The sequence below is a fragment of the Pelmatolapia mariae genome, unplaced genomic scaffold (assembly GCF_036321145.2).
Source record: "Pelmatolapia mariae isolate MD_Pm_ZW unplaced genomic scaffold, Pm_UMD_F_2 NODE_ptg000621l+_length_52679_cov_1, whole genome shotgun sequence".
NCBI classification, from domain to species: domain Eukaryota; kingdom Metazoa; phylum Chordata; class Actinopteri; order Cichliformes; family Cichlidae; genus Pelmatolapia; species Pelmatolapia mariae.
This window is the reverse complement of record NW_027052304.1, coordinates 1-13,832: the sequence shown is the minus strand read 5'-3', so window position 1 is coordinate 13,832 and position 13,832 is coordinate 1. Positions and strand designations below refer to the sequence as shown.

The window sequence follows — 13,832 nt, the reverse complement described above, 5'->3', positions numbered from 1 at the left end:
TTCAAGTAGTATACAATAAAATAATGACTTACTCCACATTTATATTACATTTTGAAAAAATACAGTGTAAATGGTACCTATATTTGGACGAACATGTAGGAATCATTTGTAAAACGTATAACATCATGTAGCATCTTGTGTACGAAGGTGGTTAATAGATAGTTAATAATAACAAAAATAAAATGTCAGCATGTTTACCCATGTAACAACAAATAAAATTATATAACCTGAGTTATATTTGCACTACTTGTCCTTTTTTAAAAAAAAAAATTTATATCGTGCTTTTTTTTCCTTCCTCAAAACTTAGGTTACATTGGCAATGTATGCACTGTGAACTGTGCGAGAACAGATTGCCATCATATTTGATCTTAGGGCTGCAATTGTGTTTGATACACTGTAAAACCTGACACGTTAAGTTAACTCAAATGATTTGGGGAAACTGATTGCACCAATTGATTCAAGTTTTATAACTTAAACAGTTTTGGGTTATTTAAGTACTTTATTAGAGTCCCGAGAACCCAAAGCAAATATAATAATGTAACTCAAATGCATTATGTTTATTTACTCATTGTATTTAGTATGTTTTAACTTAAACCATTAAATTTGTTGTACTAAGATGCTGTATTTATTCAAACTTATTTAAAGTGTTACATGCTCATATTCAAATTAAGTTAAATTAACTTAAATAGTTGTATTTAAACAACTTAATCCAATTGGGGAAACCGATTGCACCAAATGGTTCAAGTACTATTAACACAAAACCAAGCTATTATTCTTTCCATTCAGTTTTTATTAACTTTAACTGCAGAGAAAATACAGAATGAATACAACCATACTTTCAGTCATAAACTATGACTGCTAAAGCCATTATCAAATAACAAATAATTAGGCATTTTAAAACTTGCGCTTTTAGGGAATTTTGAATGTTTTTTGTAGCATTTTGAAAATCAATTAAATGTACAAAACACAAATTTAGTAATGTAGACCTGATACATAGGTGTACATCATAAAAAACAATAGTCTAGAGGCAATTAGAGCCATAACAATCACAATTTTAAGTAACATTTAGTATAATAATGAAATCACATGCACTACAGCAATGCAACTATAGAAAACAGCTGAACAAAGGGTGTCACTAACAAAAAATATTCTCAAAGGTTTGTGGTTTCTCAACAGTTTTGCCCAGACCTCGAATCAAGTGAACTGGCACTCATCACACAATTAAAAAATAAAGCTTGAAAGTATACTGTACATATTGAATAATTATCAGTTATCTCCCAAAAGATTTCCATGTAACTAAAATATATTCTTAGAAATAAGCTTAAGATTACACACTATGTGAAGATTTTTTCAATCACAAACAAAACGTCAAATATGGATTGTCTCCTTATTCTTAGCTTTCTCCACATTGCCTTTTAGAAAGCTAATTACCCTGAACAAATAAAACTATTGAAGCCATTCACAGATAACCGAAAAAGCATGAATATACTGACCAGTGAAAAACAAACATCGTCTACACAAGCTCATTTTTTAGTGTCTGCAATTTTGGTTTTAGTTGCTTTCTCTCATCGTCTAGCTTCAGCAACACTACTTGAATGAACTCAAAAAAGCCAGTACACTTCTCAGGATAGCTCAGATGCAGAGCATAGATTAGCCCAAACAAACACACCAGTGCATCAGTCCATGAGTGATGAGTCATAACAACCTGATCTTCAAGTACTATGAACACTTGGCGTGGTGAGAAAGGAACTCCTCCAGGCACCTCCTCTTCATCGACATCAGCAACCAGAGCAATTGTGGCTTCATAGAACTCAATTTCATCCTAAGATATAATACAGAGTGCACAATTATTCATCTTTAATATCTCTGTCAAAAGCATAAATACAAATGGTCAGGCACCTTTCTTCAGGTTTTCAAATTCTATATATCATAACATGTTTTAAGTTGACAGTGAAGGTTCATTTTTCATTCATCCAGGTAGTCAAATCAAGGATGAAAGAAGTTTATAAGTCATTCAACTTCACGTCTTCAACTTTCAACCCAAGTCCAGATGACTTATAAACTCCTTTCAACCTTTTTTAAATTCCAATGTGCAAATTATTGTAATACCCAAGTACCTTACATGTTTTGAAAATCTCTGAAGAATCCTCCTTGAGGTACATTGGTAGGCCGGCCAGAGCTGCTGTTCTAGTTGCATAGATGTCGTTTTTGTCCTAAAAATAAATAAATAAATAAATGTATATATATATATATAAACATAACAATGGCAACTGACAAGCAAGCAGAATAATAATTAGTATTTTTAAATACCTGTTTAAATACCAACTTCTTTCTTTGGTTTCCCATTTCATGTCTCAGGCTATTCTTCCACCCTTCCCACCCAGTGTCAGAATTCCTCTCTTTCAGACAGGGATGTTTTCTAACTAAAGCTTCTGCAGCCCTGCCAATTTGTGTTGTACTAGGGAATGCTAATATTTTACAGGCCATGTACTGAATGGTCTCATCACTAAAAGTATGAGACATGGCAAGCTGAACTACGTCCTTTAAATCCATTAGCACTTCCCAAAAAGTGTCTCTTTCTGGAACTTCGGAGCCAATGAGAAGAGGCAACACTCTAAGAAGGGCAGGATTTTCATGCCCGTTCCCGCCAATGGTCCCTCGCCTGGCAAAATTTGTGGGTATTGGATGAGGGCGATCAACTTTGTCAGAATGTTGGTATGGAAAGCGCAGAATTGCTCTGTTTAAGTCTTCTAAGGTAAAATATCTCTTAGAAATCAAACCTTTTAAACAATGTGCCAACTCCACTGGAACGACACCTTCAAACAGGTCGTGTAGGAGGTCAGGTGGGAAGCCTGTGACAGGATGGAAGAAAGAGAGATGGTCAGAAAGAACACAGGTGTCTTTAACACCATAGCTTTCCTCAGTGTCATCATTCTGAAGCTCTTGCACAAGATTATCATGAGCATCTTTTGTTCTCATTACATAATTCCCTGTAACAGCATTTTCTGTTTGCATTTCTGTTTGGGTGGCATGACAAAACCTACAGAAATATATAGACCTGAAACTCTCATTGAAACCAGCAAGTCCATGGGCAGCAAGGTTGTCTGCCACAACAGAGTAGACAGTGCCTTTAAGACATTCATCAAGAGTCTCAATGTAGACACCTACTTCTTCAAGAGTTTTCAGATCATTTAAGAGTGGTGACAACATTTCCTTATACCCAAACTGGCGTACATCATTGGAATTGCACAGCAGAGCAAGCTGAGTGCAGTGTAGAGCAGAACAAGATTTAACTGGAAAGTTTGCCAGTGTCCAATAAACTGCAAAGACTTTATGTATTTTCTTTGAGGTACTAAGTGGGTTTGCGATTTCAAAGTCATCCACATAAAGTATTATTGACAATTTCTGTCCCTCTTGTGACAGTAGAACACTTTCCTGGTAGTAGGATCCATCACAAAATGACATGAAATGTCCAGGAATCTGTGTGGGTGCTTGTTTAATTTCTTCAAGCACATCATTTTTTTTCAACAACAATTGCAAAGATGTGAGAATAGGCACATACATATAAGTGTGCTTTGACGATTCAATTAAATACTCCACAGGTTTGACATATGGAAAATTTGCTTTGTAGTATGATTTCCTCCTCTTTGCTGTAGATAGTGGTTCTTCAGATGTGACACATTTATGTAAAACATTACTATCAGAAACTGCCTGACAAATCTCATCCACCAGTTTGTCCGTATATGTACAGTTGTGCTTTTTCAGTATATCTACAACTGATTTTCTAACCAGAGGTTGTGATAACAAAAACAACTGATCAATATGCTCAATAATCTCCTGTGTTGCTCTCTGGGACAAATGGAGAATGGTCTGCATTTTCAAGAAAAATCCAGCCAGATTGTATTGCAACTGCTCTTCTAAACCCTCAATTCCACTGATTTCACTGGTGGATGCCACTTGATTGTCATCTGATGACTCTATTGAATCAAGTTGCATGTAAATGGTAATGGACTGGTTCTTATATAGCGCTTTTCTACTCATCTGAGCACTCAAAGCGCTTTACACAACTTGTGCATTCACCCATCCACACAAGCACATCTTTTTAAGTGCTTAATAGCTAACATTCACACACATTCATACTCCGATGGATGCATCGGAGAGCAATTTGGGGTTAGTATCTTGTAGACTAGGGGAAGCCAGGAATCGAACCACCAACCTTCCGATCAGTGGATGACCTGCTCTACCACCTGAGCTACAGCCACCCCTTCTTTTTGTTCTACATTTATAACACTTTGCACAATGCCTTCATCGTAACTTGTTGAATTTTGGTGGTCTCTGCATTTGTGGGCATTGAAGGTTGAGTATACATTGGTTTTAAATTGCAGTTCTTGAAAGGACATGGAACAGTTTCTTTTCGTTTTAAATGCCCCCTCAGATGGATAAACATTTGGCTTTTAATAAATGGCTGGCTTCACCTACCACCTACTGGTGATGGCCAGAGGGGCCGATGGTGCGATATGGCAGCCTCGCTTCTGTCAGTCTGTCCCAGGGCAGCTGTGGCTACAACTGTAGCTTGCCTCCACCAGTGTGTGAATGTAAGAGTGAATGAATAGTGGAATTTTAAAGCGCTTTGAGGGTCTCGAAAAGCGCTATATAAATGCAATCCATTATAATTTAAACCAACTGTTAGCTGTATATTTCTGTATATTTAAGTATTATTATTCATATTGCCGCATTCATTGACCTTGTTTATAGGTAATTTCATTGTTTAATCACGTTAAAATGTTCCTAATTTAATGTTTAAAAGCACTTGAAAAAGGCAAAATCCAATGTAAAATTAGGGCAACAAACTGTATTGTCATTACTGAAAATAACCGTATTTTTATGAGAAAGTTATTTTCTGTTATTTTATGGTATTATTTTGGCGCCCCAGCTGCCGGAATATTATTGTTTTTTTAGGATTTTTTTTTTACAGTGCAAGTCAAATGAAAGTTAGAACAAAAACGAAGTAAAGGTAATTTTTGGAGGCACCTTGGATTTCTTTGCAATAAAGGATTTATTTCATGGTCTGAAACTTTTCCTCTGTGTAAACAACTTGATCAGTCAGTGAAGAGACATTTACAGGTCTAAATAACTGGCATTGTAATATTTTTTTTGTTTCTTTTGAACAAGTAAACAACAGAAAGGCCTTTATATGTCAGCTCTTGGCATTTCTCTACTATATGCGCATATATATACACACTATTTTTAAAATATTTTTCTTAATATGTCTCGAGGATATTTATTTATTTATTTTAATGTAGCTGCAATACAAAAAATTACCATTGGAGGGCAGCACCACCCTTCTATTGAGTATGGAAAATAAAGACGTCGAAGAAGACGAAAGTAACCTACTTCCTTCAGCCAAGCAGCGGCTGCTTCTGTTGGTGTACTTGGAGAATAAAAGAGGCGAACTGTAACTTGCGTCTTTGAAAACAGGCAACTTTGACAGCGTGAGAGCTCGGCGATAGTAAAGTGCGAAGTGACTCACTAAATCTGGTTCACGTAAGAGTTTCTCAGGTAGAGGTGCGTCTGAAGATATGGCCAAGGTACAAGTGTTAAATGTTGCTGTATTGGATAACCCCAGCCCGTTTGGAAACCCGTTTCAGTTCGAAATAACGTTTGAATGCATGGAGGACTTGCCGGAAGGTGGGTATTTAGCTAGCGTGTCATTCTAGTTGGATTACTCTTTTGTTATATGTTAGCTGTAGAATAGCAGCGTCGTGTGGGCACAGTCTGCTTTAAGTGTTAATTTTACCGCTGGATGTATTTGTGGCATCATAAGTGAACGATAAGCACGTTATTTTGCTCGATGGTTATTCAGTATTAGCTGTCGTTTGGGCTGTAAAGTTATATTTCATTTGTAAAGTTGTTGAAAATTGGCGCTGGCGCGTTTGTGCAGAGCGCCCCGCCTCCTGCCCACCGCTATTGGTCAAAGGACCTTCCTCGTAAGTATTTCTCAAGAAGCTGATTGGTCGGTCACATGTTACTGTAGCAATAAAGAAGCTCGTAATTTGCCGCGAACCGCGCGAGGGGACAGCGGGGAAATAAAATCGTTAAAAGTTAAAAATATAAAATTGAATCCAGCTGGCATATATATATATATATATATATATATATATATATATATATATATATATATATAATTTCATCTAACGATCATTTCCGCCTTTAGGACATCATATATTTTTCTTTAAGGATATAAAATTAGCCCCCATTTTCTTCTACTACTTATAGCACAATGGACTTGTGGGCTCTAAGTGGCATTGTATTCATTGCTGCTTTGCTGTGAACATTTGGTATCTATAATACTGAAACTTAAGTTTCATCACCTTTCCGATTTTAAAAAAATATACTTTCCTGTCAACAAAATTTAAGTATAAGCTTCAGTCTGAATTTATTTGTACGTATTATATCTTGGGCCATTTTTTACTAGTACTTGACACAGCACCCTTAACATTTATTTGATATTAAAATTAATGGATAAACATATATTAAATATAGAATGTACTGAACTGTCTTAAAATCAAGCCTACCAATAGCATCATGCTACAACTTCCAAGTTTAGTCTCCTGTTTTCTGCCTAATTAACGTTCATTTAAAAGTGAGCCCAAATAATATTACCAAATACACATTAGGAGCAAGTGGAGTTTCAAATTTTGTCAGCACCTCAAACAAACTGAATTGCTTTTTGTCTCTTTCGTATTGTGGTGCTAGTTGGACTGAGTCACAAATCTTGTTTTGTTTTTTCTTTCATTACCAAATCCAGTTATTAATATCCCAAAACAACATTTGCACCATTAAATATTGTTTTTCTCCCTTCTATTCAAATCAATAAATTGTGGAAACTTGAGGTTTTTATGGAGACTGATGCCGCTTTGGTTATATCTGGCCAGTGCTACAGGTAAATTTTATTTGCATCACTAATACTAATTAATACAAGGTGAACTAGAACAAAAAGGGACAACCATGAAACATTTTCTATGTAAATTGGATAAAGTGACCCTTCTGGTGAAGGTATCATTCACAACGCCCTGTTTTACAGCTCTGTGTGTGTGTGTGTGTGTGTGTGGTGTGTGTGTGTGTGTGTGTGTGTGTGAGAAAAAGAAAAAAGTAGCTTGTGCATGTTTAACTATAATTATTCATTTAAAAAAGTAAAATAAGCCTACCTAGTAGTAGTAATAATAATGATGGTGATCATAATAATGATGATCATAATAATTTAAAAACAAACCTCCCTATTTGTCCTCTGTGTCCTGGCAGACCTGGAATGGAAGATCATTTATGTGGGTTCAGCTGAGAGCGAGGAGTACGACCAGGTTTTGGACTCTGTTTTAGTGGGCCCTGTACCAGCTGGCAGACACATGTTTGTGTTTCAGGTGAGTCCTCTCAGTGAGCTTTTATCATGTAATACTTAACATCCAGTTTTATTTAAAACAAACCCTGTTGAGTAGTATTCAAAGCAGACATACCAGATCGCATGTCCCAGCATCTTTTTCCCAGCTTTTCTGAGAGGAAACTGAGGTTCCCAGACCGGCCAAGAGACATCATGGCTGGGTTCTCACTGGGATCGGTGCATGTTGCTACAACACCTGATGCAGAGATGTAGTGGTTCTATTCTAAGCCCAGATACCCTTTGGAGGATTGTCTCTGCTAGTATTTGTGGTCTACTTCTGTCAGTCTCTACCTTGTATTTTTGTCCATAGGTGAAGGTAGAAATGTCAATCGAACGCAATAGATCATATATATATATATATATATATATATATATATATATATATATATATATATATATATATATATATATATATATATCGCATACCCTTGTCTCTAAACAAGATCCCAAGACAGATGAGCTTCTCCATGTGAAGCAGCATCTTATCCCCTTTTCTGACTAAGCTTGAACTTTGTGTTGCTAATTGTCAACCAAGTCTCTCTGCACTCAACTGCTCAATGAGTTACACAGTACTGTGCAAGCCTATACTAAGTCAAGCCTCATTTCTTATTATATTTTGCTTTCAAGGAGTCAAGACTTATCATTTTTGTGGTCTTGAACAATAGTTCTCCAAGGTCTCCTGACCTTTCAGTTTTTCTTTGGACATTGGCTACTTTTTTCCTCACTAATTTTCAATCTAGTCCTTGTACCTGGCCATTTTCAAAGGATTTTATTTTCTTTCTTACAGTCACTTAACAATGACCTATGAACCATTCAAGCGTAAAAGAAAAAAGGCACCTAATGATGAGAAATTTCAGAAAGTGGTGTGAACTTTAAGTGCAGAAAAGTACTGTCAGATTTTTCATCTGATGTATGACTGCTTTTAAGAGGACAAGAAGGCATGGACAAGCACCTCAGCTTGTTTTCTCAAGAAGTGAATTGGAGGTTCTTGTCCAAGCCTCCTTCTCCTCTTGCTTAGATTATTGAATGGAGTTTTCTGTTCTGACTGAAGCATCTATTAATTCCCTTCAGTCTGTCCAAAATGCTCCTGTGAGGCTCTTAACTGACTCTCAAAAGTCTTCATACATAAGTCCACTTCTAACATTTTTGCACCGGCTTTCTGTCAGGTTTAGAGTACAGTTTAAAATTTTGGTTTTTCATCTACATTATCAAAGTGCTCCACCCCTATTCTCTAGGCTGGGTTCGTAGGTCCTCAGATAGAGGCCTTCTTGTGATTTCATATATCCTTTTGAAAACTAAGAGGGGACTGTGGCTTCCAAACCTTAGCTCCAAAACTTTGGAACAGCTTCCCACCCATTCTTTGCACTTCCCACTCAGTGGCATCCTTTAAACAGCAGCTTAAAATGCATCTGTTCAGACAGGCATTTGGGTTATGTTTGTTTTTGCTCAGTTCATGTGTATCCATTTTGGCTTTTTAACCTCTATAAAGCTCTTTGAGTGTTCCATGTCTTGAAAATTGTTATAAACGTGATTTTCACATACTCCTTTTGCACAATGTCATATGTATATTTGATATCCCTGGTTTGGTTAACCAGTTACTGTTTCAATAATAGCATAATTACTTAGATTTGATCTGATTTCTTCTCTGTGCTCATTTACCCTATCAGGCTGACGCTCCTAACACAGGGCTGATTCCAGAAAGCGATGCTGTAGGAGTGACCGTAGTCCTTATAACCTGTACCTACCGTGGACAGGAGTTCATCCGCATCGGCTACTATGTCAACAATGAATACACGGACCCTGAACTGCGAGAAAACCCACCTCTCAAACCAGATTACTCTCAGGTAACATACACAAGTACACAAATGACCATCATGAATAATACTGAGGAAAGCTGTTTCCAGCTGTCTGCATTTACTGTAATCAATCACTGAAGTGTACCCATGGTGCTAATTTATTTTATTCAGATATGACCACATTACATCAGCATTAGATGGTTTAAGTGTAGAATATGGGCCATATTTGTGGAAAAGTACTATAAATGGCTCTCTGCTGCCCTCTTGTGCCCAGAAATGTACAATTACAGATGACTGTAGCATTGTGTACGAAATAACAGTAGAATTACCTGGGGATTGTTTAGCACTGTGTTTTTGTTTTATTTGGTCTTGCATTGTTTTAAAAGAATGCACTAGTTCAGGTGGTATTTTATGCTTTCTTGTACCAGTATCTACTTTAACATTAGCATTAAAATCATTATCTTGTGCTTCATTCTCTTTACACTGGTCTTTTCCTTCTACAAATCCAACATAAAACCAACTATTCATTGTATTTAATTCAAAGCTATCCCAAGTTCTGAGGGGAAATGTGCACTCCTAAGGATGGCTGTCATAACTAACTTTTGGGCTCCCTAATTAGTAATCTAATTATGTCCTGATGTAAAACCATTAGCAGTCCACCCCTATTTCTAACAAGTTCTCATCATTGCAGCTCCAGAGGAATATTTTGGCCTCGAATCCTCGTGTCACCCGTTTTCATATCAACTGGGAGGGCTTGGCAGACAAGATGGAAGACAGTGAGAATGTTGACCCGTCCCCCAACATCAGTGGCATGCTCCCTCCATCCTGTATACCAGGAAAGATGCCACATCTAGGAGTGATGCCAGATAACTCCATGGACTGCATGTAAGAGGCATCAGATGAATGCAATGGATAAGGAGCCCTTCTTATCTATACACACCCACATTGCAGACACACATTTATACAAGGAGGCCATGGATGTTTCTGTATAACATGTGGACTTTAACAGAAAGCACAGGACACCACAGCATAGACATTATCTTTTTATAAAGCACTCAAAAATGGGATTGGTCTGGAATTGTTACCACCTTTGGTTCCTCCTCTTTACGCACTTCCTTTCAACACACACACACAGGTGTGCACAGTCAGATTTGCCTTAATTTATTGTATTTCTGTATAAGATTATATTTCATGCCTGGCTGAAAGAAGTGCAGATCATCAGTGCTGGGCCGGGTCGCTTCAACAGACCTGAAACGTGTGGGACAAACTCAAGATTCTGATACCCATGCTGTTCATTTTGGCCTTTTCTGCACAGATCAACTAGTGCTATGTGATGGGAAGGATGTAGCACCTAGTTGCTTATAGTAGAGCACTTCATTCTTTGTAAGATTTGTCTCTTGTGACACCTACTGGGGGGAGGGAATTGGGTTTAAATTATGGGCCATGTTTATGATATTGTGGCATCAAGTGGCTTTATTCGCATTAACATGTTTTGCCCCAAGGTTATCCAGATTACTCGGTAAACCTGCTTCTGTGAATAGGCCCCAGTTCACCTACTGTTACATAAAACGCCTATATGAGCAAAACATGTAGGTAATGATGAAGGATGCCAAACTGCATTGTGTGTGTGTGTGGATGATTTAGGCTTACTGTAAATAATGTTTTCCCTGTTCTTATTTTGTCTTCAAAACAAGAAGGCATGTTTTCATTTTGTACTTACTGTACATTCTCAGCTTCAGTATTTGTAACAACAGTGATGGGGTTAATAAAGTTTTTTTTGTTGACCTTGTCGTGTTTCCTGTTAATCAGAACATGTTACATACGGCTGCTTTCCACCTTGACTTGTGTGGAAGGAAGCACTGCAACAGCAGAGAGACTCGGCATGTTGGCTTGCTCCTCGCCCTCCCATCTCTGGCTCCTTTCTGTTTTCTGATTTCATTCATAAAATGCAGCACCACCATTTTCACTCTAGCCTCATGTTGCTAGGCAACTGCTGCACAAAAGGAAGGGGGGACCTGTCTGTGCTCTCTTGCACATTTTATCTTAGTTGAAGGGACCAACTCCCCCATCCATCCATCTGTTACCTCTGTCTACTTCTCACATGTTTGCACAGTTGACCAGTTTATTTTCATATATTCATATTTAGCAGTAAAACCCATATGCAGCTTCAATTATCCTTTAACAGCAGCCTGTAGCAGCGCTCAAATGATTTGTAGGTTGTAGGGGTCAGTTCCTACAAATGTAGATTTAAATGTAAATTTTGTATTTATTTATTAATATTATTATTATTAATTATTATTTTTTATAAATGTCTGCCATTAACTTGTGAAGCATTTGACATTGTTATCATCATCATCATCCTGTCTTTTGTGGGGGGACTGTGATATATAAGTTACAACCAAGTATAAGCAGAATTAGTGATTTGGTTGTTTGAGTCCGTTTTACATAACCGTGGTGGTGTCAAACCCTGCAGCAACTGAAAGATCTCGTATTCATAGAATGGATGTTTTTTCATACCATGAGTTTTCTTTTTCTTTTCTTTTTTTTAATTACCAACACAAGGTGAAATTGTTATTGAAATTAGATATTCAGATGCAAATCCATGTGAAACCGAGCCTTTTGAAGGTCCTGTTCATAAAAGGACTCTCGGTCATATGCTAGGCTAAGCCTGCAGGTGATCCAGGTGCTGGGGTGGATGTGCTGTGTTGAAGGAAGCAGTTGGAGGGTTTCGATGACTGTAAAACATTGAGACAGACGGTATCTCTCCGAGTGTTTAGAAAGACCGTCTTGTTTCCTGATATTATTTCTCACTAAGTACACTCATCATTTAACGCACGGCGGTCTGCGAAATGTTTAGAAGTCCTGCCAGCCCGACCGCGCCGCGCGTGCGTTAAATTCTGACCAACATTTCTAAAAATAGCTCGCGGTTGACGTCACTTGGCCAAACGTGTATCAGTCGCTTGGTGGCGGTGGGAGTGGGGGGCTGAAGAGGGTTTTTTTCTACCTGCCAATCGTTACTCAGAGCCAATGGACATCTTCACATTCGCCGAGATTCCCACGGTTCGCCCGCATCGAGCCAATGGAGGACGGAAACCAGGAAAAGTGGGCGGGTATGTCGTCGGGAGGAAAATAATCGGTGACGTTCCCCTCACTCGCTTTGTGTAGGGCGGTAGGATGGTGCCGCGCTTGATGGATTGCGAAGAGCCAATCAGTGCCTTTCGTGGGATACCGGCATACATAGGTTGCCAATCCGCGGGCTGGTTGCAGCTGTCAATCAAAAACCGGTTCTGGCTAGTAGGCGGGACGTTCAGTCGACTGTAGTTCCGTCATCTCGCTCGTCTCCGAGGCTACGGGGGGCCAATGTTGATTTGGGTGAATTCCCGTCGTCGTCGGACCCCGCCGAGGTTTAATTTTTAAAAGCTGGGTTTGGTAACGAAAAGTGGCGGCTCTTGGGCTGAGAATATCGCGTCCCCGCCTCTGGTGTCGTTTTTCTTTAGGCTGGGGAGAGGTGGGGAGCCGGGGGGGCTCGTTCGGCGGGGGCTGCAAGGAGGGACAGGCGAAGACTGGATCCTCCGTGTTCAGGCCATCTGCGCCGAGCTCGGCCTTACGGTCCAGTGAAGCCCCAACGACCGAGATACCTCAAAGGTATCCTCCCTGTGGATTTGAACTATATATCGGTCGCCGGTTGCTGATGACTGAGGAGTGAGTGAGCCAGCTTTACCATCTCGTCTCGCCCTGGCACCGCATCAGCAGCTGCCAGGCTATTAAAGACCAAGACCTCGGAGTTAACGCTTGGTGCTTTTGGATTTAGAAAATACCGATCAGACCTAATCGAGATTAGACCGGCTTGAGAAGGCTGCAGGGCGGCCAAAAAGCCACGGATCGCCCGTTGACAGGTTGTCATCATGGGCAACGCGCCCACGGCCAGGAAGGGCAGCGAGATGGAAAGCGGTGGGTACCGTCGCCTGTACGCTACACATAACACATTGCTCTGTTCCAGCCTCACGAAATCACCAGAGACGGCGTGACACAGCGGCTATGTTAGCTTCATTTAACATTCCATGTAGCGGCCTATTTCTGCTGTCTGATTTAAAAAGATCCACTCATCCTGCTCAGTCCTTAAATAAGCCTGTGCCAGGATAGCTTTCCAGAACCCAAATTACGCAGCTACATTTCAATTAACTAACCTCATAATATAGAGACAGATGAATAGGTGCTCAGTAGTAGTGGTCCGTTTTGAACAGAGCTTTTTCTGTGGATTCAGTTGATGCTGCTTTATAATAAAGCAGGTGGTAGTACAGTTAACATAGCCAAATCACTTCACGAGGTGCAAAACAACCAACAGCTATTGTAAGCTGCAAGAATCTTGGCAACTTCACATCCTCTTGTACTCAAATCTTGGCGAGATCACAACAAGCTATGTGTCAGAAATTTCCCAAACGCACAGTGCTTGTTGCTCTCTGGAAAGAGATGTTGCTGAAAGTGAGGGGGCTATTTTGTTTGGTGAACCCCCTTAAGGTTTGCAGATTGACACTGAGCTAGTCTGATTGTCTGCTGTACTGTAAGTCCAAATATAGAAGGATGAGTGTGCTCATGTCTGA

General features: G+C 39.1%; 1 protein-coding gene across 1 annotated transcript; it reads left to right on the top strand.

Moving 5' to 3' along the window:
* The first annotated feature begins 5,377 nt into the window (after positions 1–5,377).
* Positions 5,378–13,333, top strand: LOC134623398 (histone chaperone asf1b-B-like). The gene is made up of 4 exons (XM_063468556.1): positions 5,378–5,688; positions 7,303–7,418; positions 9,103–9,279; positions 9,923–13,333. Exons 1-4 carry the CDS (start codon positions 5,580–5,582, stop codon positions 10,118–10,120), a joined length of 600 nt encoding a protein of 199 aa, XP_063324626.1. The 5' UTR covers positions 5,378–5,579; the 3' UTR covers positions 10,121–13,333.
* Positions 13,334–13,832: the final 499 nt, after the last annotated feature.

Excerpts from the sequence above, each read along its gene's own strand:
- LOC134623398 (XM_063468556.1), top strand. The coding sequence starts at position 5,580 with ATGGCCAAGGTACAAGTGTTAAATGTTGCTGTATTGGATAACCCCAGC. Across the intron at positions 5,689-7,302 it reads CATGGAGGACTTGCCGGAAG|ACCTGGAATGGAAGATCATT; the intron begins GTGGGTATTTAG and ends GTGTCCTGGCAG. Across the intron at positions 9,280-9,922 it reads TCAAACCAGATTACTCTCAG|CTCCAGAGGAATATTTTGGC; the intron begins GTAACATACACA and ends TCATCATTGCAG.